This window comes from Hordeum vulgare, chromosome 3H (assembly GCF_904849725.1).
Source record: "Hordeum vulgare subsp. vulgare chromosome 3H, MorexV3_pseudomolecules_assembly, whole genome shotgun sequence".
Lineage (NCBI taxonomy): Eukaryota > Viridiplantae > Streptophyta > Magnoliopsida > Poales > Poaceae > Hordeum > Hordeum vulgare.
This window is the reverse complement of record NC_058520.1, coordinates 546633852-546656173: the sequence shown is the minus strand read 5'-3', so window position 1 is coordinate 546656173 and position 22322 is coordinate 546633852. Positions and strand designations below refer to the sequence as shown.

At 43.0% G+C, this 22322-nt stretch overlaps 1 protein-coding gene across 1 annotated transcript; it reads right to left on the bottom strand.

The window, feature by feature from the left end:
• Positions 1 to 2505: 2505 nt before the first annotated feature.
• LOC123444878 (alpha-glucan phosphorylase, H isozyme-like) lies at positions 2506 to 8688 on the bottom strand. The gene is given in 15 exon segments (XM_045121758.1): positions 2506 to 2979; positions 3103 to 3293; positions 3473 to 3736; positions 3895 to 4053; positions 4164 to 4367; positions 4451 to 4669; positions 5088 to 5216; positions 5297 to 5414; positions 5490 to 5674; positions 6027 to 6119; positions 6605 to 6794; positions 7300 to 7439; positions 7441 to 7650; positions 8213 to 8392; positions 8497 to 8688. Coding segments are annotated over 15 exon segments (2586 nt in total). The 5' UTR covers positions 8674 to 8688; the 3' UTR covers positions 2506 to 2852.
• Positions 8689 to 22322: the final 13634 nt, after the last annotated feature.

Sequence of the window (22322 nt, the reverse complement as noted above, 5' to 3'; positions counted from 1 at the left end):
TCCTAGATTAGTTAGGTGTCGCTTGGGAGCCTCCTACTTTGTGTTGTGGAGTTGAACCAAGATATTTGTAAGGGAAAGGAGATCGCCTACTTCGTGAAGATCTACCATGAGTAAGGCTAGTCCTTCGTGGGCAGAAGCCGTGGTGGAATAGACAAGGCCGCTTCTTCGTAGACCCCTTGTGGGTGGAGCCCTCCGTGGACTCTCGCGGCCGTTATCCTCTGTGCGTTGAAGTCTCCACTAACATGGACGTACGATAGCGCCACCTATCGAAACCATGCCAAAAATCGCCGTGTCAACCTCTTTGCGTTTGATCTTCTAAACTCTACTCCTTTACATGTGCAAAGTCTTTACTTTTCCGCTGCCATATATGTTGACTAGCATGTGTAGGGTATACTAGACTTGTTAGAGTTGCTAAAATCTGTCAACCATAAAATTGGGAAAAGGCTAGGATTTTAATCTTGACAAGTAGTCTATTCACCCCACCTCTAGACACACCCTCTATCGACCCTACAGTGGTGTACGCCGGAGCAGCGGCTCCGGGATCTTTGTTGTAAGCCGAGACAGCGGTCTCGGGTTCCGGTGCGGCAGCAACTCCATGAGGTAGGGTTGTAGTCCCATTGCTTCGGTGACAATCTTGAGATGTGTGGGCGGCATGATTGACGACTTGCTCGATGCGTCCTAGCGCGGTCGGTTGGACGACATGTCGGGACGGCGGCCCGAGATGTGGTGCGGCATCCGTGGTGTGCATGCGGTTGTCATGAGCAAGGGCAGGGGGTTCCTGCATTTCATTAAGATGAGAGATGGTTCGGTTTATAAGAAAATCCAGACTCAAAAACTCAATATTTCTTGGTTATCAAGGAAAACAAAGTGAAAACCTATTTTTTTTTTAAAAGACACTAGGGCCCAGTTCTTTTCGCCTGATTATGGAGAATTTCAATCTCAAGAATCTTGAGCCAAAAGAACTTGACTAGGCTTCCAAAATCTCGACCGGATTCTCTAGAATCCTAGTGCAATCTCAGAATCTTCAAATACTTGTTTTTTTTCCAAAATCTCAAGATTATGGAGAGTCCTTCAAAAGAAAACATTTTGAATTAGAAGTGTACCCCTATCCTATCAACCAATTACAACTCAAATGCCACCAAGGGCTCCAGCGCTGGACCGAGACAGAGCCGCTCGATCCGTCATGTTCGCATCGGGGGAATGCAACGACGAGGGCTAGGGTTGTGCCGCCGCCGGCTGCCCGCGTCGCCCCCAGCCCCTTTATCGTTGCCGGCCAGGTCCCCGCCCCCGCCGACGTTCTCTCCCTCAATCGCCGGCCTTCTCTCCCTCCGCCCCCGCTCCTCTTCCTTCGTCGACGGCTTCACCAGCAAGCGGCCCTGTCTCCGCCCGCCACCGACGGCCCCACCTTGCCGACCAGGTTCCCGCTGCTACCGGTCTTCTCTCCCTCCGCCCCTCCTCTTTCTTCGCTGACGGCTTCACCGGCAAGCTCGGGCCTGTCTCTGCCCGCCACCAACGACCTCACCAGTGAGCTCTTGAGATTATTCACCAACGAACAAAACTTTAAATCCACTTTAAATGTAATATTTAGCACTGTTAGAAATAACAAACTTTCAACATATCTCAACCATATCGAGCCTCGCCACAACCTCTGCATGGAAGCATCATGGGCTATCATTATCTTGTGAAAACATTCTGCAAGGTCCGGCTTCGACTTCCTCGCAATGCGCACCAAAGTACTCAACGATGCGATCACTTGCGGTGAAAGTGTTTTTTGTATATGTCCACGTAGGCTTTCATCCTTTACTCATCACCCTTCACTTTGCACACCTATAGCAACTCATCAAAAACCTCCGACAACATATACTCTGCACGCTTGGCCATCAGGATGTTGCACGCAATGTTCTTCTTTTCCAGACACCCCTACGCCGCTCGGGGCGAGAGGAACATCCTTCTCCTTGCACAAAGACTTTGGGGTCCCAAGCAGATGGGATGGGATCCGGCCAGTAACCTTGCTAAGAAATTCCTCAAGGATAATGGGGATAGAGGCATCATCCTTCTTGCGCAAATGCTTTAGGGTCCCAAGCAGAGGGGGTAGGACCCCGCGACTAACCTTACTAAGAAATTCCTTCAAGGATAATGGGGGTGCATCAAGCTGAGACACGCCGTGCTTTTGCTTTGGCGTGTCCTTGTGAAAAGAAAGAAAATAATGGAGGGAATAAAAGGAAAGAAATGTTAACAGCCTACGTTTTGAGTTAGTTGATAGTGGAGTGTGACAGTTAATTTTGCAATCAAATACATAACGTCTCTCAAGGTATTTTCCTGACTTGATATCAATACAGGTTAGTTTATTCATTTTCATTTTTGTTTCTGAAATCGATTACTAATTGCAACCTAAGTGTTGTGACCCTATTATGTGTGGCTTGTAGTTTTTAATGAGAAGAGAGCAATTTTGGCAAGGAAAATGTTCCAGGTGTGCACATTTCGTATATATAAGGAGTTGCAAACTATGCAAAGACCTACATGAAATTATTCACCAAACAAAAATTGTCATTCAATCAACCTCTTCGCTCCACTCCATATTTCATTGAGCATCATTCCCGCAAAAAAACAAAAACAAAAACCAACTGAGCACCAAAAATTGAAACGGGCTCTCCTACGGGCGTGGCATGCCGCCACACTTTTCAGCGCTACTTCTTCTCAAAACTGCAGCGGAATACGCAACACAGCAGGCTTCATACGTTGCTTCATTCTTCTCAGCTACAACGGAAGCAGGGGTTATTCACCGGGGACCATTATAAGATCCTTATTACTGCCAAGCATCATCGTCCAACGCCGTTGACCGTTTCTCCTCTTCATGGAACAGGGCAGGCCGAAATGCCCCAGATCTCCTTCGCGTACTGGTCGATGGTGCGGTCGCTGCTGAATTTGCCGCTTCCAGCCGTGTTCAAGATGGACATCTTGATCCATTTCTTCTTGTCCCTGTCATAGAAGCATGAGTTGAACATTCAGCATTATGATATTCAGCAAATATCTGACATGATATCTAGTTCTAGAATTCAAGCTATTGACACGATAAAAGGAACATTGTGTTTGTATCCTTACTTGTAGGCTTCATCAACCCGGGCCTGTGCCTCAATGTAGCTTGGGAAGTCATAGCCAACAAGGAAGTAGTCACCACGCCCAAATCCAGTGTTCCCTTCAAGGGAATCCAAGAGAGGAGTGTAGTCATAGGTACCGAAAGCACCACTCCTGATAAACTGCTTGGCTTCTTCAAAGCGTGGGTCTGGTTTGAACTGTTCATAGTGAGACAAAGAATAAGTTAATAGCCCATCCGATAAGTGACCTGGTGAGAATATATATTGAATCAGTAGACTATGAACACCACAAATAGATTAGCTATTTGCAAGTCCGGCTAGTCGAATATAGTACTATTGCCTATAACTAACACACAATCCACTGGAAGATATCTTACCAAGCCATTTTCCCTTTCCTTCCTCAGACCAGCAATCTGATCTGCTTTGGCACCGAAAAGGAAGAAGTTGTCTTGTCCCACTTCTTCTCTGATTTCAACATTGGCTCCATCGAGAGTTCCAATGATAACACAGCCATTCAGAGAGAACTTCATGTTACTTGTTCCACTTGCTTCCATGCCTGCAGTACTAATGTGCTGTGACAGTTCACTGCCAGGAATGAGCACTTCAGCCACTGAAACGTTGTAGTTTGGAATAAACACCACCTGGAGGAACAAGAACCTCATATTAAATCAAAAACCACAATGGAATGTTTATTTAATATTTCAGTAATGTTCATTCCACAAGAATTATATATATTTTTGGATTGAATGGCAACTGCCAAAGAAGTTGTGGACGGGATAACATGCTGTAAAATCGATACCTTCAGATATTTGTTGACGTCAGCATCGTTGTTCACCACAGCACCAACATCATTTACCAATTTCACAATTCTTTTAGCATTTGTATATGTTGCAAATGCTTTCCCTCCTACCATGACAGTGCGCGGTGTAACCTTCTGCCTCTCTTCTGCGCTCATTTCCTAACAAGATACATGAGCCAATTTCAGGACCATAATACTGAATATTTTGCATCTAATGGAGACATATTAAAGCTATAAGAATAGGGGCAATTCCAAGAAAGAAGCCAAACCTTCAACTTCTTGTATCTGTACACAGCTCCCAAAATGTTCATTAGCTGTCTCTTGTATTCATGGATGCGTTTAATTTGTATATCGAAAAGGCTGTTCGGGTCAATTGTGACTCCTGTCACATCCAATACATGCTTGGCTAGGCGCTTTTTGCTGGCCAGCTTGGCTGCTGCCCACTCAGCATGTAGTTTTTCATCATCTGCGAACTGTTAAAAAAATTCAGTTACACTGTGATAGTGTGATGGGTAATAACAAAAAGAGATGGAAGATTAGAAGCATGCACACATACTTTCCGAAGCCCAGTGAGAAGATCAAGGTTGCTTGTCCACTGATCTGTTTTTAGCCATTTCGTGACTATTTCACTCAGCTCAGGGTTGCAAAAGCGGAGCCATCTACGTGGTGTAATTCCATTAGTTTTGTTCTGGAACTTTTTAGGCCAAATAGAGAGATAATCTGCAAACAGCTCTTCTTTCAAGATGTTGCTGTGCAATTCGGCCACTCCATTCACCTGTCAGAAGAATTTAGTATACTTCATTATGGTCTACCTCATATGATACAGGAAGGCAAATCAATGCTGGAGTAGCACCAAAGGTACAAAACAGAGAGCTCCAGAACTAACTGAAGCGCCCATAAATAACATTTTAATAAAAAAATCTTAGCAAGTTAGCATAAAGAAACAAGTACAACAATGGGATTGCAAGCACCGTTTTGTCAGAGAATGAGCAATATACAGTAAATTGCACAATACATAAATATAGTAATCATGGTCCAGTAGGAGGATATTCACTATGTCTTTATTATCTTAAAAAGAAAGACAATGTAAAATGGCCCAGTAGGAGTATAGAGACAAAACTACCGTGTAACAGACTGTAGAACATGAAAAATGAAATAACAGGTAGTAGAACATGGCAACAAAATAAGAATACCGTATGCCCAGCCACAACACACAAATTCGCCATCCGCACTACTGGCTTCTCGGGATTGTTATCTAAAACCCTCATCGATTCAATCTTTCCCTCCATATCCTTCCGGGTGGAGATTACCATTTCTCTGAACTGCAAGCAAATGGCACAACTTTGTTATTTAGTGCCATAAGTGTGGTGTAACGAAAGAGTAAATGCGGATTGAGAGTTACCCGCTTGTCAATTTCCTCAATGATTTCCATGTGACGTGGAAGCAATTTCCTCATTACAGCCTGTGACCATTTCTCAAGAGCTTCAGGAAGAACTGTATGATTGGTGTAAGCAACCGTCCTGGACCATGAGACAGATTTGTGAGTAGATATGTGGAAGTTAATAATGCAAAGCTAATATTGGCGAAAATCTCACTTATTTGTGACATCCCAGGCTTCATCCCAACCAAGTCCCTCCTCGTCCATAAGCAACCTCATCAGCTCAGGGATGGCAAGAGTCGGGTGAGTGTCATTCATTTGAACAGCAACTTTGGAAGGGAACTCACTCCACTTCCCTGAAACTCTGTCAGGTTTCCTTTCCTTAAATCTGAAAATAATATCCTGGAAAAAAAAATCATTGTCAGTTATGCTTGTCAAACATTTATCATGGAGGATAAAAAATAGAGATATTTAGAAAGGACGAAATAAGACTACGTTGTAACTGAAAGGGTAACTCAAATGTAATGGGATTGAAAAGTCTGATCATGATAATAATAATAGTGATACAAGTAACAAAAACTTCATCTTGCATTTTTCTCATGCAAGATGGTGGAAATTTGATGCAGCGCGCAACAATACAAGGAGACTGTAAAAATACTGTTGCAGGTATATCTTAACATGATTTCTCAAACAAACATAAAAACACGAGTTGGACATAGGTGCAGCTTCCTATTATAGTAATCATTATAATTACCTGAAGTGACGCGCTGCAAAGGAAATACTGCTGCTTTAATCTAAGAAGCTTTCCTTCTTCTGTAGCATCACCAGGATAAAGAACAGCACATATCTACAGGATGTAAAATGTAGTTTAAATCAAGTTAGCTAATTGCCTAATTCATGAATGACGAAATGAGAGAAAAAAGATACAGTCGTTACTTCTGGTTTAGATATTGGCATTGATAACAGATAACAGATAGGAAGCACAAATAATTTTCAACTTATTACCTAATATGGATTAACGCCTCACTTATCAGTCAGAGCTAAAAGAAAATCTTGTTAAAACAACAATAGATAACCTTTTAGCGTTATTTTTCATCGAGTTGTTTGATGAGATGGTTAGAGCGTGGATGTCTATAGAAAAACATGGTTATCCCATAGGGCAGGTTATATTGGACGTGCTTCCTTTAAATAAAAGATAAAATTACTGGTTTTAGTATGTGATGCCATCGATCAGGAGCAGTATTCACAGAGTTAAAGGCACTCTTGATTTAGTCTTGGCTAATGTATCCCATACGAGCAATTGAGTGACTCAGTTTAGGACTTGCATATCACCTGCTGTGCCCTCGAGTGAAGTTGAGCAGCTGACTCATACTGGCCATCATTGAACTGGAATAAGTTGAAATCCGCAGCAGTAGCTTTTGCATCCCAAAGGCGAAGACTGATTGCATTTTTTGTCTTGTACCCAGGAATTGGCACATCATAGGCTAGAGCGCTCAGAACTTCTCCTCCGGCCCATTTCCGCCTATCACATGATAAAGCAAACAAATGTATCAATTAGAGGGGCACAAAAAGGCCTTGGCATACACACCAATAAAATGAAATAAATAGCGAGACTGTGATAATGGATCCAGTCGATGTACAAGAAGTCTGATTAAAGCATCACCAAATCTAGTTTTCTGGATCCAGACCGATGTACAAGAATTCTGATTAAAGCATCACCAAAGCTAGTTTTTTTGGATCCAGTCTGATGTACAACAACTCTCCTTAAAGCATCATCAACTGTAGTTTCATGCATGAACATTCACTCATATACGCTCAGGTTTTTTGGACCAATAAAAATACATATTCAAAACGTCTGATCAAACAAGCATGAACTACATTAAAGATTCTAAAACTGTAAATTAAAACATGGAAAATAAATGCAGTTAAAGAAGCTTTATCGTTTTGAATTTAGATGGCATCACGTCTTACAAGACTCCATCTCTAACTATTAATAGCACTTGCCCAGGTGTCCATCTATGGCTTACCTTCCATCTGGCGCAATCTCGACATGCCCAAAAAATCTGATTGGGTATACAATGTCATGCCTGACAATCTCCCATGGGCTAAACTTCTGAAAAATATCAAACAGAAGAACTATTATGGAGATCTAGATTAAAAAAAAGTTTGTGAAGAATTTTATGAGCATATAGAAAGGGTACATCAAGCCAATCTTCAGCGATTTCTTCTTGGCCCTCCTTGGCAATGCGCTGCTTGAACAGGCCATATCGGTAACGAAGGCCATAGCCCCAAGAAGGCAAGTTCAGTGTTGCCATTGAATCCAAAAAGCAAGATGCAAGCCTGCCCAAGCCACCATTTCCCAGAGCCGCATCTCTCTCCTGAGTTCAACAAAAATTCACACCATCAATTTCTGGTGAAAAGAGGCTCCAGCCGCTTCAGTCAAATCTTACGGTTCTGTTGTATAAAACTTACGGTTTCAGATCAAAATTTCTAAAGTGGTTCTCTCATATAAAACATCTTTTTGTTTGGTTAAATAATGGATCAGAAAAAATTCTAAGCCAGTCAACCAAAACCTGGACCAATTCTACAAAAGCCAAACAAAATTTAGTAGTGCTGCTTCAACTAGACGATGTCACCGCAATAACCAGCAACCGTTTGCTAGCCAGGATGGCATTTGCAAACGGTGCGGACGACAGTTTTAGTGTTTGGTGATGGCCGTTTTGACCAAAAAGCATGACATTTCGTTTATTTTGGTGCATTTTTCACCGAAAAATTGCCACCATCAGATCTTGATCCTGTGGTCTGTGTGGCGTTCGCTGGGATTTCGTCCCCAGGGAATGTTCCCCAGATAGCATTACCGTTAAATAATGTCACCAGGGCATACTATAATCTAGTAGGACGAGCGGCACTTCGATCGAGCTCGAGCTCGAGCTCGCTCACCTGTCCAGCGACGGCCTCAAGCTCGTAACCAAACTTCTTGATGGCGTCGGCGTAGGCGCCGGTGATGCCGAGGTTGCCGATGGCGTTGGTGAGCGCGCGGCCCTGGAGGTACTCCATGGAGAGGTAGTACGTCTGCTTGGGATCCGTCTTGTGGAAATGCAGGTACGTGTCGTTCCATCTCTGCACGCACGCACGGAAAAACACAGATCACATATTCACATCCCGGCGACGACGGACGCGAGAAGCGAGAAGCCCTTAGGAGGGGATGGGTGGCGCGCGCAAACCTGGAGGAGGTGGTCCCGGACGCTCTCGGCGGTGGCGTAGAAGGCCTGCTCGGGGCCGAATGCGAGCGGCGAGAAGTGGGGGCTGTACTGCGCGTGGTAGGAGATGTTGCCGGCGATGGCGGAGGGGTCCTCCGACGCCGGGCTGGCCGCCGGCTTCACCTTGTCCGCCGCGCTCATCGTTCGGGGTGGGGGGGATCGCGGTGTGGGTGTGGGAGGTGGTGAGTTGGGAGTTCGGGGCGGGCACCGAATGGGGACGGTCAGAACTCTGTGAGCCGGGGTTCCTTTATAATGGGGGTGGGGAGAGCAACGGATCCGAGAAATTTGGGCGAGACAAACAATTCTCGGGAAGCTCCGGAGGATTTTTATTTTATTTTATTTCTTTAGTTTAGAAAGTAAGCGGTAGAGGACCAAAAGCAGGAGAAAATGAAGGGCGCCTCGGTTGTTTTCTGGCCTCCCCTTTGATAGTTTCTTTGGCTCCTTGTTTTGCGAGATTATTTTCCTTTTTTTTGTGAAATAGTGGGTTTCACTGAGTGTTTTGGTGACCAGGCTCCATGAAACCCGGAATTCAAACCTTTTGATTTCATTTAGAAAAAATATACGCAAGTATGCAAAGATGAAATGTATATATATCTGAAAATTCAGGATAAAATATTTCGAAATGTGACCTGTACAAACAAACAAATTCATGGACTTTGAGAATGAATAGTGTCATGTGATGAAAGCCTTGAATTTTTTTTATACAACCCCGTGTGCATTGTACCACTGTGCACCCCGTGGGACCCCTTTGTCATATAAACGGAGGCCCAAGGCGTAACTTAGGGAGGGAACTAGCACACATCTATTCCAGACTCGGTCTCTAGGGTTTTAGATCCTTAGTACGTAACTGTTGTGCATGGCACAACGCTACTGAGCTAAGGCCCAAGAACACTCAATACACATAAGGCAGGAGTAGGGTTTTACACTTCTCATCGGCCCGAACCTCGGTAAAAAAAACCTCGCGCTTGATCGTTGGTTCTGCTCTTCGTGCAATCCTCTCCCTCCGCCGAACCGTAAAGGGATCCACGCGATCCCATAGGTGTGTTTCATCCTGAAAATTTACACACATGTACTTTATGCCTCCATGGATATCTATATTTTTTCGAAGAAATTGAAAGGTAAAGATATGAATTTTGATGAATTTTGAATTTTGCAAATGGAGGTCTCCATGGAGCTCGGACTTCAATAGCAAATTTTTATATTGTTCCTCAATAATAATGTTACAGTCTGCTAAAACAAACTCTTTAATATTGTCCACAACATGATGCAACCAACAAATGATGCTAGCTCGAGAGGAACTAATAAAGCTAGTCAGACTATGAGCAACGCTATTTTGATGTCAATCAATTTTTACCGAAATAAATCCCCTCGGCTCCAGAAGCTTCTTGATCTCCACTATTAAATGTCCATAGATAGACCGATTCAGCGAGTCATACGGCAAGGCGGCAGTCATGGTATTGGACCGTTATCGAGAGGTCCGACCATTGAAAACTCAAAGACACGCCTTAAACCCAAGACATACCTTCAAACCCATGCTTACGAAAGAATGGAAATTTATAGGTCGAGAAAATGATTGTGCTCTCAGTCTCCAAGAATATTCATGTCCCTAACTGGCGTGTTTCATTTACATAGGCACCATTGACATATAAACCTGCCCAATCAGAAGCCAACTTGGGCCATGGGCCATGGCATGCAATTCATGTGCCTACCTCATAGTCTTGTATGAAATGCTCCATCTCACATGCTCGCATATGATCGCGGAGGACGGGGTGATGACCAAGGCGACCATGCACTTGCGGAGCCCGCGAGGGAAGGGCGCCGAGTTGCAACCAGTAACATCGGATATTGCATGCCGAAGGGTTCCAGCCTTGTATGTTGGTCGGGTCGTTGCTCCGGGCATCGATCCCTAGCGCATGTAATAGGATGGAATTCCCGCAGCGGAGAGAAGTGTCCATATCAGTGAAGCGCAACCTGGATTCTCTTATATTTTCTTGAAGCTTGACCGTGCAGCGAAGCATGTTTCTGAGACTTGTGATGATGTTAGGGTCTCGTGCAATATTTTGTAGCGTGTTTGTGAGACTCCTACTGCCTGGAGGCCATGGGTCGTGATACGTCTCCAACGTATCGATAATTTATGACATATTCATGCCATGTTTGCCTATGTTTACAATACTTTTATATGATTTTGATGCATTTTATATGATTTACTTAGAACTAACCCGGATTGACGTTATTTTGAGCAGAATTATCATGGTGTTGTTTTTGTGCAGAAAATGAAAGTTCTCAGAATCGCCTGAAACATTTTTATATATTTTTCTGGAGGAAATAAGCAACATTGGAGCGAAGAACCACCGGAGGGGAGCCACTATGGGGCACAAGCCAACAGGGCGTGACCCCCTAGGTCGCGCCTTGATGGCTTGTGAGGCCCACGTGGCTTCGTTTGACGTGATTCCAACGCTGAAAAATCTTATAAAAACCAGAAACCCCAGAAATAAAGAGAGAGTTTCCGCTCCTCCGTCGCAACTCTCTGTATCAACAAAAAAATCCATCTAGAGCCTTCCAGTACCCTGACGGAGAGGGGAAATCATCTTCGGTGGCCATCTTCATCATCCCGGCGGAGGCCAAGATGAGAAGGGAGTAGTTCACCCTCGAGGCTGAGGATATGTACCTGTAGCTATGTATTCAATCTCTCTCTCTCTCGTGTTCTTGAGAGGGCACGATCTTGATGTATCACGGGTCTTGTTAATCTAGTTGGAACATATGATATTGTTTCGTTGCTATCTTGTTGTGATCAACTGAATATTTCCCTTTAAGATCTCATTACATTAGTGGAGAAAATGGCTAGCCACAACTCTTGTTTGTGGCACCCCATTTATCACCAACGTCAGCACTAATATTTTCAAATAGTGTCGACATTGGCCAAATTCGCACACCATAGCTGTTTGCTTAGTGCTGGCGTTGCCAAATTAGGCTCGGCGTGGCACGTTAGGCCCATTAGTCCCACGCCAACACTAATCTCCCGACTAACGCAGTAAAAACTTATCGTCCTTTTCGTCCTCCCGTTGATCCCAACTCCATCCCGTCCTCCTTTTGATCCCCGTTGCCGCGCCGCCTAACGTCTCTGCCGCCCCGCCAGACGTCATCGCCGCCGCCGTCGCCTTCACTAGACATCACTGCCGCCTCCGCCCGACGCCCCCGAGCACCTCCGCGGTAAGTCTGGAGCCCCCTCCCTTAAATTGTTGATTGAACCATCAATAGAGCAAGGATGGAAACATCCGAATATCCATTAAATTCCTCACTTTTCCTTATATTTCTAAGGAATCTTGGAAGGTCAATTCTAAGTAACAACCAGTCAGTCTCTGTAAAATCATTTGCATAAATTTCAGCAACCAGAATAAGTTTGTCAACATTAAACTTGGCAAAGTATTGAAGACCCCAAAAGTACTGTGCATGGTTTGGCAAATACTCTAGTATCAAACTTAGGTCCAAGTTTATTTATATTATGCAGAGAAAATACTATTGTCACGCCCAAGATGCGACCCTATCCTCAATTTGGCACGAGGGCCTCGTCAGGGATAGAAGCGCATCTCGTCGTGTCGCAAGAATGGATATCGTTACAAGTACATGTACTGAAAAGATGAGATATATAAAGAGTTGGCTTACACTCGCCATAAGCTACATCAGAGTCACATCAGTACATTACATAATCATCAAGAGTAAGAGCAGGGTCCGACTACGGACGAAAACAAACGACAAAAGAAGAACGACGTCCATCCTTGCTATCCCAGGCTGCCGTCCTGGAACCCATCCTAGATCGATGAAGAAGAAGAAGAAGAAGCAACTCCAAATGAACAATCAACACGCTCGCGTCACGTAACCTTTACCTGTACCTGCAACTGGTGTTGTAGTAATCTGTGAGCCACAGGGGACTCAGCAATCTCATTTCCAAAGGTATCAAGACTAGCAAAGCTTAATGGGTGAGGCAAGGTTAAGTGGTGAGGTAGCGGCAGCGGCTAAGCACATATTTGGTGGCTAACTTACGAGTACCAGAAATAAGAGGGGGAAGATCTACGCATAACGGACGTGAACTACTGGTGATCAAATGAATGATCCTGAACACCTACCTACGTCAGACATAACCCCACCGTGTCCTCGATCGGAGAAGGAACTCACGAAAGAGACAGTCACGGTTACGCACACGGTTGGCATATTTTAATTAATTAACTTCAAGTTATCTAGAACCAGTGTTAAACAAAGTTTCCACGTTGCCACATAACCGCGGGCACGGCTTTCCGAAAGATTAAACCCTGCAGGGGTGCTCCAACTAGTCCATCACAAATTACCACAAGCCGCATAGGAATCCTCAATCACGAAGCTCGCGATCTCGTCGGATTCCCTAGTGGAAAAACCTCAACTCTGAGTTTACCCAAAGCATCACCAGAATCCCGATGCACAAGATATCTCGTCAAAGGTAAAACTAATCCAGCAAGGCCACCCGGTGTGTCGACGAACCCGATAGGAGCCGCGTATCTCGTTCTCAGGACACACCGTCTATGCAAAGTGGACGGGAACCAAACCTCGAGTTGCCCCGTGGTGGCACCGCCGACTGCTAGGTGGGTGGACCAACACTCATGAGGAGCACTGGCCCGGGGGTTGATTAAAATAGTCCGCGGGTGCCGGCGGGTCCCTATGCAATTTTTATTAGGTGATTAGGCAAATGTAGTACCAAAGTTGGGCCTTGCCAGACCAGCTTTAAGCCTAAACGAATTATCAAGGGGGTCCCCATAACAACCCCGATCGTGTTAGGAGCGCTCAATTATGGAACATAACACCGGTAGCCGGTAACTAAAAGGGGGCAAAGGTGGAACAAAACACCAGGCTAGAAAGGCCGAGCCTTCCACCTTTTACCAAGTATATAGGTGCATTAAATTAAATAGCATTTAAATATGGTGATAAAACAAGGAACCCATGCTTTCACATGGTAGCATCTACACCTGCAACTAGCAACGCTATCAACAGGGTTAAGCCAGCAGTAACATAGCCAATCAGTGGTTTGCTAGGTTGAACAGGTTGAAGGTTTCATGGCATTGTTGAGAGGCTGATAATTAACAGGTGGTAGGCAACGAGACATAATCGATAGAAGCGATAAAACTAGCATGGCAATGATAGTAATGGTATCTGAGGAAATGATCATCTTGCCTGAATCCCGCTTGGAAGAAGAATGCCTCCGTGAAGCAGACGAACTGACGTAGTCGAACGGGTCCTCACAATCCGAGACGCTTGCGGAACTCTATCGAGACGGGGAAACCGGAAACAAGCATCAATACACGAAATTCACCACACGATGCACTACACATATGATGCATGAGCTACTGAATACATGCAAGTCACGGCATGACAGTTCCACACAATCAAAACTACACATTAAGTGAAGTTCAATATGCACGAGTTGCATATCGACGGAACTCCACGTTAATTATTTAGTTCTATCCTGGTTATTTACACGGCAATATTAATGTTGTCAAACATGCAAGAGGTGAAGCGGAAATTAAACTACCTATCTAGACATTTTAAATGAGGTCGGAAATGACATATAACACCTCCGAAACGACCCCACATGTTAATTTACAATTATGTCCAGATCTGAACTAATGCATTTAATTAGTTTTTAAACAGCAAAACAAATAGGCTCACATGATTCTACGCGTCAAGGCAAGCAAACTACACATAAAGAGCATCTCCAACGGAGCTACGGTTCAAAAGATACAAGCACCGCAAGATATGATGACATGAATGCAAAATGTGTGCTACGACGGCTACGAGTACTTCAAAACATACGAACAGCAAGGGACAAAGAAACTACACGAGATTCTAAGCAAGTTTCATGTAGGACACGATCAAAACGGAGCTACGGTTCGAAAACTACGAGCAAAACAAGAAATGACTACAAACTGCCAAAAACAGCCACATAGCACTTTCTTCGCCCCATAACTACGGCTACACAACTCCGGTAGGCTCAAGCAAGGCATGGCACGGAAGAGGGCAAGGAGCTCTACTGCAAACAACTAACAACAACTAGCATGGCAACAAGGAGCACTAGGAAAAGAAGACACCAAACGGCATCTCACGCACTATTTCAGACTTAGTGAAAATAACACCTCCTGAAAGTGCAGTTTTCAACCGGAAGCAATATTGACAGCAGCAAAACCTATAGCTACAGGTCTCCAAAAGGCATGAAACTTCCCAGCATGCTAGAGAAACACAAGGGGTACAACTAACTCCATTGGACCAACCTCAAAAGAGCTACAGATCACAAGATGCAAGCAAGACAAGACAGCAACAAAATAATAACAGATTCCAGACTTAGAAATATTTCAGCTCCTCTGAAACAGCACTATTCAAGCAACTTGAGAGCAAGCAAACAACACCTAAACATGCATTTCTATTGCAACCAAAAATACCAGGGGCTAAACAAAACATCCAAGATCAAATCACTAGTTGACAACTAAATCAAACGAGGCCCGGGATAAAACCTACGGATTAAACAAAAGGGCTTCACGACAAAATATCTCGTGAACTAACTTCCTCAAAACCTAAAACTAATTGCACAGAAAAATCCATGGGATTCTACTACCCCGGAAACATATATAATATGTGGGGTTTGCAACACAAAATAACGCCACAATAATGCGGGAGAAATAAACCTAGACACGAAAAATAATCTAACGGGCAATCCCTACACGCAAAAATACACTTGACCGCTCTAAACTACATGGAAAATAGCTCCCTAGATCATAGGCATTTAAACTACGGGATACGGGCAGTCCGGATCGGCTCGAAAAATAAATACGGGCACTAACCTAATGGGACAGCACGGTAAACAGAGCATTCGGCACGCTAAACGGTGTCAAACAAATGTGCAAGTTGCACCAACGTATTCTACGCGCAAAACTACGTGAAAAACATATACTACATGCCTCGTTCCGACTTACGGGTAAAAAGATACGGTCGTTTGAAAAACGTCTATTTCTCTGAAATAGATTTAAATTCTAAAACCTGAAAAAAAAGGTTATTGGGCCGAATTTGAATCAGAGCCGGTTCGGTCATTGAGCGCAATTTAGAAGCAGTCGCCTAGGGCGGGGTATAGTGGGCTTGGGGGGCGCTTACCTCGCGGGCTAAATCTGGCCCAGGAAATGGGCCGGCCTGGAGCAGCGAGGCAGCTGGGCCACACCGGGCGCAGCTGGGCCGGCGCGGGGGAGAAGCTGGGCCTCGAGGCGATGGGGGCCCAGGCGCTGGCGATTTGCTGGCGCAGCAGATGGTAGCCTCCCGATCCGGATGGATCGAGGACCACGGCCGGCGGCGGCGCTGCTCCGGCAGCAGGCGGAGCGGGGCGAGGCCGTCGAGGAACGGCGGCGACGCATGATGGCGCGGGATCCGGCAAGCTGGCCGGCGGCTGAAGGGGCACGCAGCGAGGACTTCGCGCGGGGCGGCGCTGCAGCCCACAGCGGCGAGTTTTCTGGTGGCGGCCGGCGACGGGAAGGCAAGGCGGCGACGCTGGCTTGGCGGCGAGCGGAGGCGCGCGCGGGCAGGAAGGGGCAACGAGGCCCCGACAGCATGGGGCGACGCGGCGGCGCGGCTCGCTGGGGAGCTCGGGGCAGGACGGAGCAGCGGCGGCTCGGGCCTTCGGGCGGCGGCGGCTCGGGCCTGGGCGGGCTCCAGATGGGCCTGGGAGGGCCCTGCGCGGGAGGAGAGAGACCAGGTGGCGGCGGCCGGGTTGGATGGCGCGATTTCCGAGGCACAGGCTAGGGTTAGCCATATTAGGCAGGTTAGGGCGTCTATTTATAGGATGGGGCTAGGTCAGGGGGTATTTGGGGGTTTTTCGACCCTCCGGTCGCGTTCGTGCGGTTCGATCGGAGAGGCGGGTTTGGGTTAGGTGTGTGGAGTGGCGTTGGCTAAGATGAGAGGGAAGTGGTGCGGCGCGGCATCGACTTTAAAACACCGACAGACGTCCGAGGAATAACCGAATACGGTGCCGCTACGGGCGACGGTTCGGGTACCAGACGGTCTCCGATCGCGACGAAATTCGACGGGCGGCCTAGCTAAAACTAATCGCGACCGCGTGCCAAGTTTCACCTCGATCAGAGAGAGTTTAAAACGCACATTAAAAACAGGGTTTCGACGGTGCCGCGGGCGCGTGCGAGTGCGGTCGGGCTCAGAACGGACAACGGCGTGAACCGGCAACTACTAACGAATGCAAGTTTGAAAACGGGCGGCAACGGAGATGCCGATGCAATGCTGATGATGCGCATGATGCGATGATGATGCGGCAACTGAAAATACGCACACGACGAAAACGGAAAGAAAAGGGGAAGCTTCTGGAACGTCGGCATCGGGCTGTCACAACTATGTTTTGCAAATACTCTAGTATCAAAACCACAGTTAATAGACGCAGTCAAACAACCCTTTGTAAATAAAATTATAGTAATTTGTAAAATTGTAGTATTCTTAGAATACCTTTAAAATACTCTGCTATCAAGCAGGGCCTTAGGTTGTGTTTGATAGCAAAGTACCCAAAAACTGAAGTATCAAAAAACTACAGTAAATTAGTCTGCAGGTATGAAATACCACGGTTTGGTTATGCCGTTTTCAGCGAGTCAAAATTAGCGGGCTAAAACCATTAGCAACTGCAAATACACGTGTTTTCCTAGTAGCTAGCTATTTTATGCAACTATTCGGCCATGCACCAAGAACGCCCATGCACACAAAGTAGAAAACACATTTCATAGATGCCTATCCGGACGACGACAACTTCTTCAAAAAGTTTTTGTGGTTGAGTGTACTTTGAAGCAATAAGCGGAACCTTTGTTTGTATAAACTAAGAAAGTACTTTGTTATCAAATGGGTAGTTCTTTTTTGTTGTATAAACTTAGTTGTTTTTTGTTGTACAAACTTAGTTCTTTTTTATGGTATAAACTTAGTTCTTTTTTTGTAGAAACTTAGTTCTTTTTTTACAAACTTAGTTCTTGTTAATAATTCTACAGTGCTTAACTATGTTATATTTGTTTTGTAGCTTTCATTACAAGTTTTAGTTCAAAACAAACATATGGACAATTCACCAACCAACGAATCGGTGGGCGACACGGAGAAGTGGAATCGATGCAGATTAGAGGGGTTAGAGTGGCTTATCAAAAAAATCAAAGAAGACAATGTCACGGTGAAGAATGAAAGGGATAGTCTACTCACAGATGGTGCTAATGCCCTCACTAAGTCCAAGAAACCGAGGGAACTGAGGGATCAGTTGACGGATGAGAGGGGGATCCTCAAGCAACAGAAAAAAGAACTCAGGATAAAAAATGCTAACCTAAAGACAGACGTTGCTCAGTCCAAAAAAGAAGGAGAAAACAATCGGAATAAGCTTCGCCAGCTGAGCATAATCCTTGATGAATAGTAGTTTTAAACTCTAAAGTTCAATTATGAGTATTTTTAGGTGATTAGTACTAAGTTTTGAACTCTGAAGTTTACAAGTATGTTTAGTTGATCTGTACCTTTTGTGAAGTTTAAGCTCTTAGTTTCTGAAGTGGTATTTTTTATTCTCAATAAAACAAATTGATGGCGTTTGACAAAGGTGGACGCCATCAACATGTCACATACTGTTGGCGTAGGGTCCAACGCCACCACTATTTGCTAATTGTGGCGCCATATTGGTGGCGTCGGGGTTCCACGCGAGCAAGGCCATTTTTGTCATGCCACAGCTAGGCTTTTCTCCAATAGTGTTATGTTGGATTAATATTCTGGTTTGAAAACACTTGATGCATGTCTTGAATGCGTATGTCCGTAGTGGCATTGGGGTATTCAAGTGATTCACTTGATATATGTTATGGAATCAATTTGCGGATTCCGATGACCTTGGGATCTATGCATAGGGGTTGATTGCACGATTTCATACTATGTTCTCCGATAGAAATCTTGGGGGTGCTCCTTGAAGTTCATTGTGTTGGATTGAATATGATAGATCTGAAATTGTTTGATGCATGTCGCATATTTTACCCATGGATACTTGAGGTGACATTGGAGTATCTAGATGACATTAGGGTTGATTGATATGTATCATGGGTGTTATTCTAGTACAAACTCTATGGCTGTTTATGACACTATTAGGAATAGCTCAAAAGATTGAGCAGAAAGGATAACTTTGAGGTGGTCCTACTACCTACACCAATTTCATCTTATTGGTCTCCTCTAGATAGGAACTTTGGAGTGATTCTTTGTTGCACATTGAGGGATGATCATATGATTCTACGATGTTAGCATTGTTGAGAGATTGCACTAGTGAAAGTATGAACCCTGGGCCTTATTTCCAATCATTTATATAACATTTTTCTCGTTGTTTACCACTGGCTACCTTGTTGTTTTTATATTTTCAGATTACAAAAACCTATATCTACTACCCATGCTACACTTGTATCACCATTTCTTCGCCGAACTAGTGCACCTATACAATATGCCATTGTATACACAAGAGATTTTTTGTATTTGATTGCAGGGTTGTCTGAGAGAGACCATATGCATCGTACACCTCCCACGAATTGATAAACCTTAGGTCATCCACTTGAGGGAAAATTGCTACTGCCCTACAAAACTCCGCGCTTGGAGGCCCAACATAGTCTACAAGAATAAAGTTATGTAGTAGACATCAAGCTCTTTTCTGGCGCCGTTGCCGGGGAGGTGAGTACTTGAAGGTATATCTTTATATCTTGCAATTAAATTTGTTAGTTTCTTGTTTATCACTAGTTTTTTTATAAAAGAAAACTATAAAAAATGGAGTTTAGGTTGCCTCATTTGCTTCGTCTTTATAATGTCTTTCATGAAAATGATGGTTCGGAAAATTGTGCTTAATTGTTAGAGGAAGAATTTATAAAAATGCTTAATGTGAATGATGAGCATGATAGAAATATTGTTAGTATGAATTCTCTGAATATCCACGATTCTAATGATATGTAAAGCCACAAGCTTGGGGATGCTATGTTTGATGAAGATGCTATTTTTAGTCCCCCAAGTTTTGATGAGCAAATTTGTTATGACGAAATCATGCCTCTTATCTATGATGATTATTGTGATGAAATTTATGCTATAAAGAATAACGATAACCATGAAATTTGTTATCATGATTTCAATTTTCACATGGATTATATCGATCAAGTATCTCATGATAGTTATTTTGTTGAGTTTGCTCCCACTACTATGAATGATTAGAATTTTGCTTTTGTGGGTAGTAATAAATATCTATGCTTGTGCATCATGAAAAGAATTCTTTATGTGATAGTTATATTGTTTAATTCCTTTATGATGCTACTGAAAATTGTTTTGCGGGAGGAACATATGCTTGTAGGAATTGCAACAATATCAAGTTTCGTCCCTATGTGTTCAAAGTTTTGAAGTCATGCTTGCTTTGCCTTCCTATGCAAGTTGATTATTGCTACAATAAATGATTTGCTTGCAAAATACCTATGAATAGGACATGGGTTAGACTTAAATGTTCTTATCATGTGATTCACGATGCTCTCTTGCATGCCTCAATTACTAAGTTTTATACGAGCATCATTGAAATCATCATCCCTAGCTAAAAGGCATTAAATAAAAGAGCTTGTTGGGAGACAACCAAACACTTTTACTTTATTTTTTTGTATATTCACTTGATTAGCTACTGTGATAATCGTGTTTTATAACTTTTGTTTCAATAAAGTGCCACATAAGGCCTTTGGGATAGTGTGGATACTTATTTGTGTGATTCTGTGCAAAAACAGAAATTTTACGTGCATTGCAGTATTTCTCTGATTTTATTGGGGTGTAAAAAAATTCTGAAATTTTTTAACAAAATTTACATGCAAATTATCTGCATTTTCCTAATTTTCATAATTTATAGAGTCACGGAAGTATGGTGTTCATTCAAATCTACACATATTGTTCTGTTTTTGGCAGATTATGTTTTACATGCATAGTTTCCTTATTTTAATATTTCCATTGCTTATATTTGGTGACATAAATTAAGGGAATGATATAATACAATAGGTATTATGTGATTAAAATTATGAATCTTGTCTTGACACTACCTAAGTGTATGATCTATCTTTATTACACTAACCCCTCTCACGAAGTTCCGCTAAGTTTTATGTGATGGAAGTTTTCAAATTTTGGGTGAGATACCGATACGAGGATAATAAGGAGCAGCATGAACCTAAGATTGGGGACTACCAAGGAACCCCCAAGGAAATATCCTAGGAAGAATCAAACATCTAAGTTTGGGTATGCCTCGGAAGGCATCCCTTCTTTCGTCTCCAACATTATCGTTATATCTTATTTGGAGCTATATTTTTATTCGTCACATGATATGTGTTTTGCTTGGAGCGTCATTTTATTTTGTTGTTCTCTGTTATATGTTATTTATAGTCTTGTTTTTAAATAAAAAGTTCCAAGAATTTCCTTTAGAATGCTTGAATTGCATGTGTGATGTATGTTGTACAAAAACAGAAACCTTCGTTGTAGTATTTGAATTATCAGATTTTACTGGAACATGGAAAGTTTTTGAATTTTTTAAACAATAGTGTAATACAAATTACTTATCATTTGCTAAATTTTCTGAATTGTTTGAGTTACATAGGTACACTTTTCGAATTAATTGCTACAGAATGTCATGTTTAGACATAATGATGTCATAGTTTTGTTATCTACTTATCCTATAGTTTCCATATCCTATATTGGTTGATATAAATTGTGGAAAGATAGTAAACAGTAGATAATGTTTGAAAATTATCACGAAACTTGTATTGGAAGTACATAAAGTGCTGATTTATCCTTATATGTAGTAACCTATCTCACGAGTTCTTTTCAAGTTTTGTGTGGATGAAGTTTTTGAGACTTAGGTGAAACCGGGATATGAGAGGATATAACGAGATACAAAAGATCAAGCTTGGGGATGCCCAAGGCACCCCAAGTAAAATTTTCAAGAAGTCTCAAGCATCTAAGCTTGGGGATGCTACGCATCTCACTTATCTTCGTCAACAAATATCTGTTAGCCTATGTTGAGCCTAAATTTTTATTTATCCTTGTGATATGTGCTATTCTTGGAGTGTCTTTTGTTTTCTTTGATGTTTGAATAAAATGATCAGATCTGAAAACCTTTAATCAGAGAGAGTCCTCACATAACTACATAATTGTTTCACTACTCATTGATCTTCACTTATATCTTTTGAGAGTAGTTTGATTGTTTGCTTTTGTGCTTCACTTATATCCTAAGAGTAAATTGTGAATGTATGAAATATAATAAATATGAAATTATCAATGTGCTTTATGCTTAGTAGTAGCTCCACATTTGGTTTATAAAGTAAAATCTATTGAAGCTTGACAATCATCAAATTGGTCATACAATCAATTCATGAATGATTAGTATAAGAAAGAGAACTTTCACATACAAATATATTATTTTGGACATCTTTTATGATTGTGAATACCCGTAAATTATTTTCAACCCTGATCAAATTGCTGAAGTTGGACAAGGAAGACAACGTAATGGTTATGTTTGGGTATATTTACATAGAAGTTATATTATTAGGAATCCTCCAACATGTGGTGCTTGTTTAGAACCTTTTTTTCTAGCCAAAACTTCGTACTATGTAGAAATACTACTTGTGCATCCAAATCCTTGAACCGAGTTTCTTCCATGAGAGTCCACCATACCTACCTATATATATGGTATTTCACTACCATTCCAAGTAAATTTGCATGTGCCACCT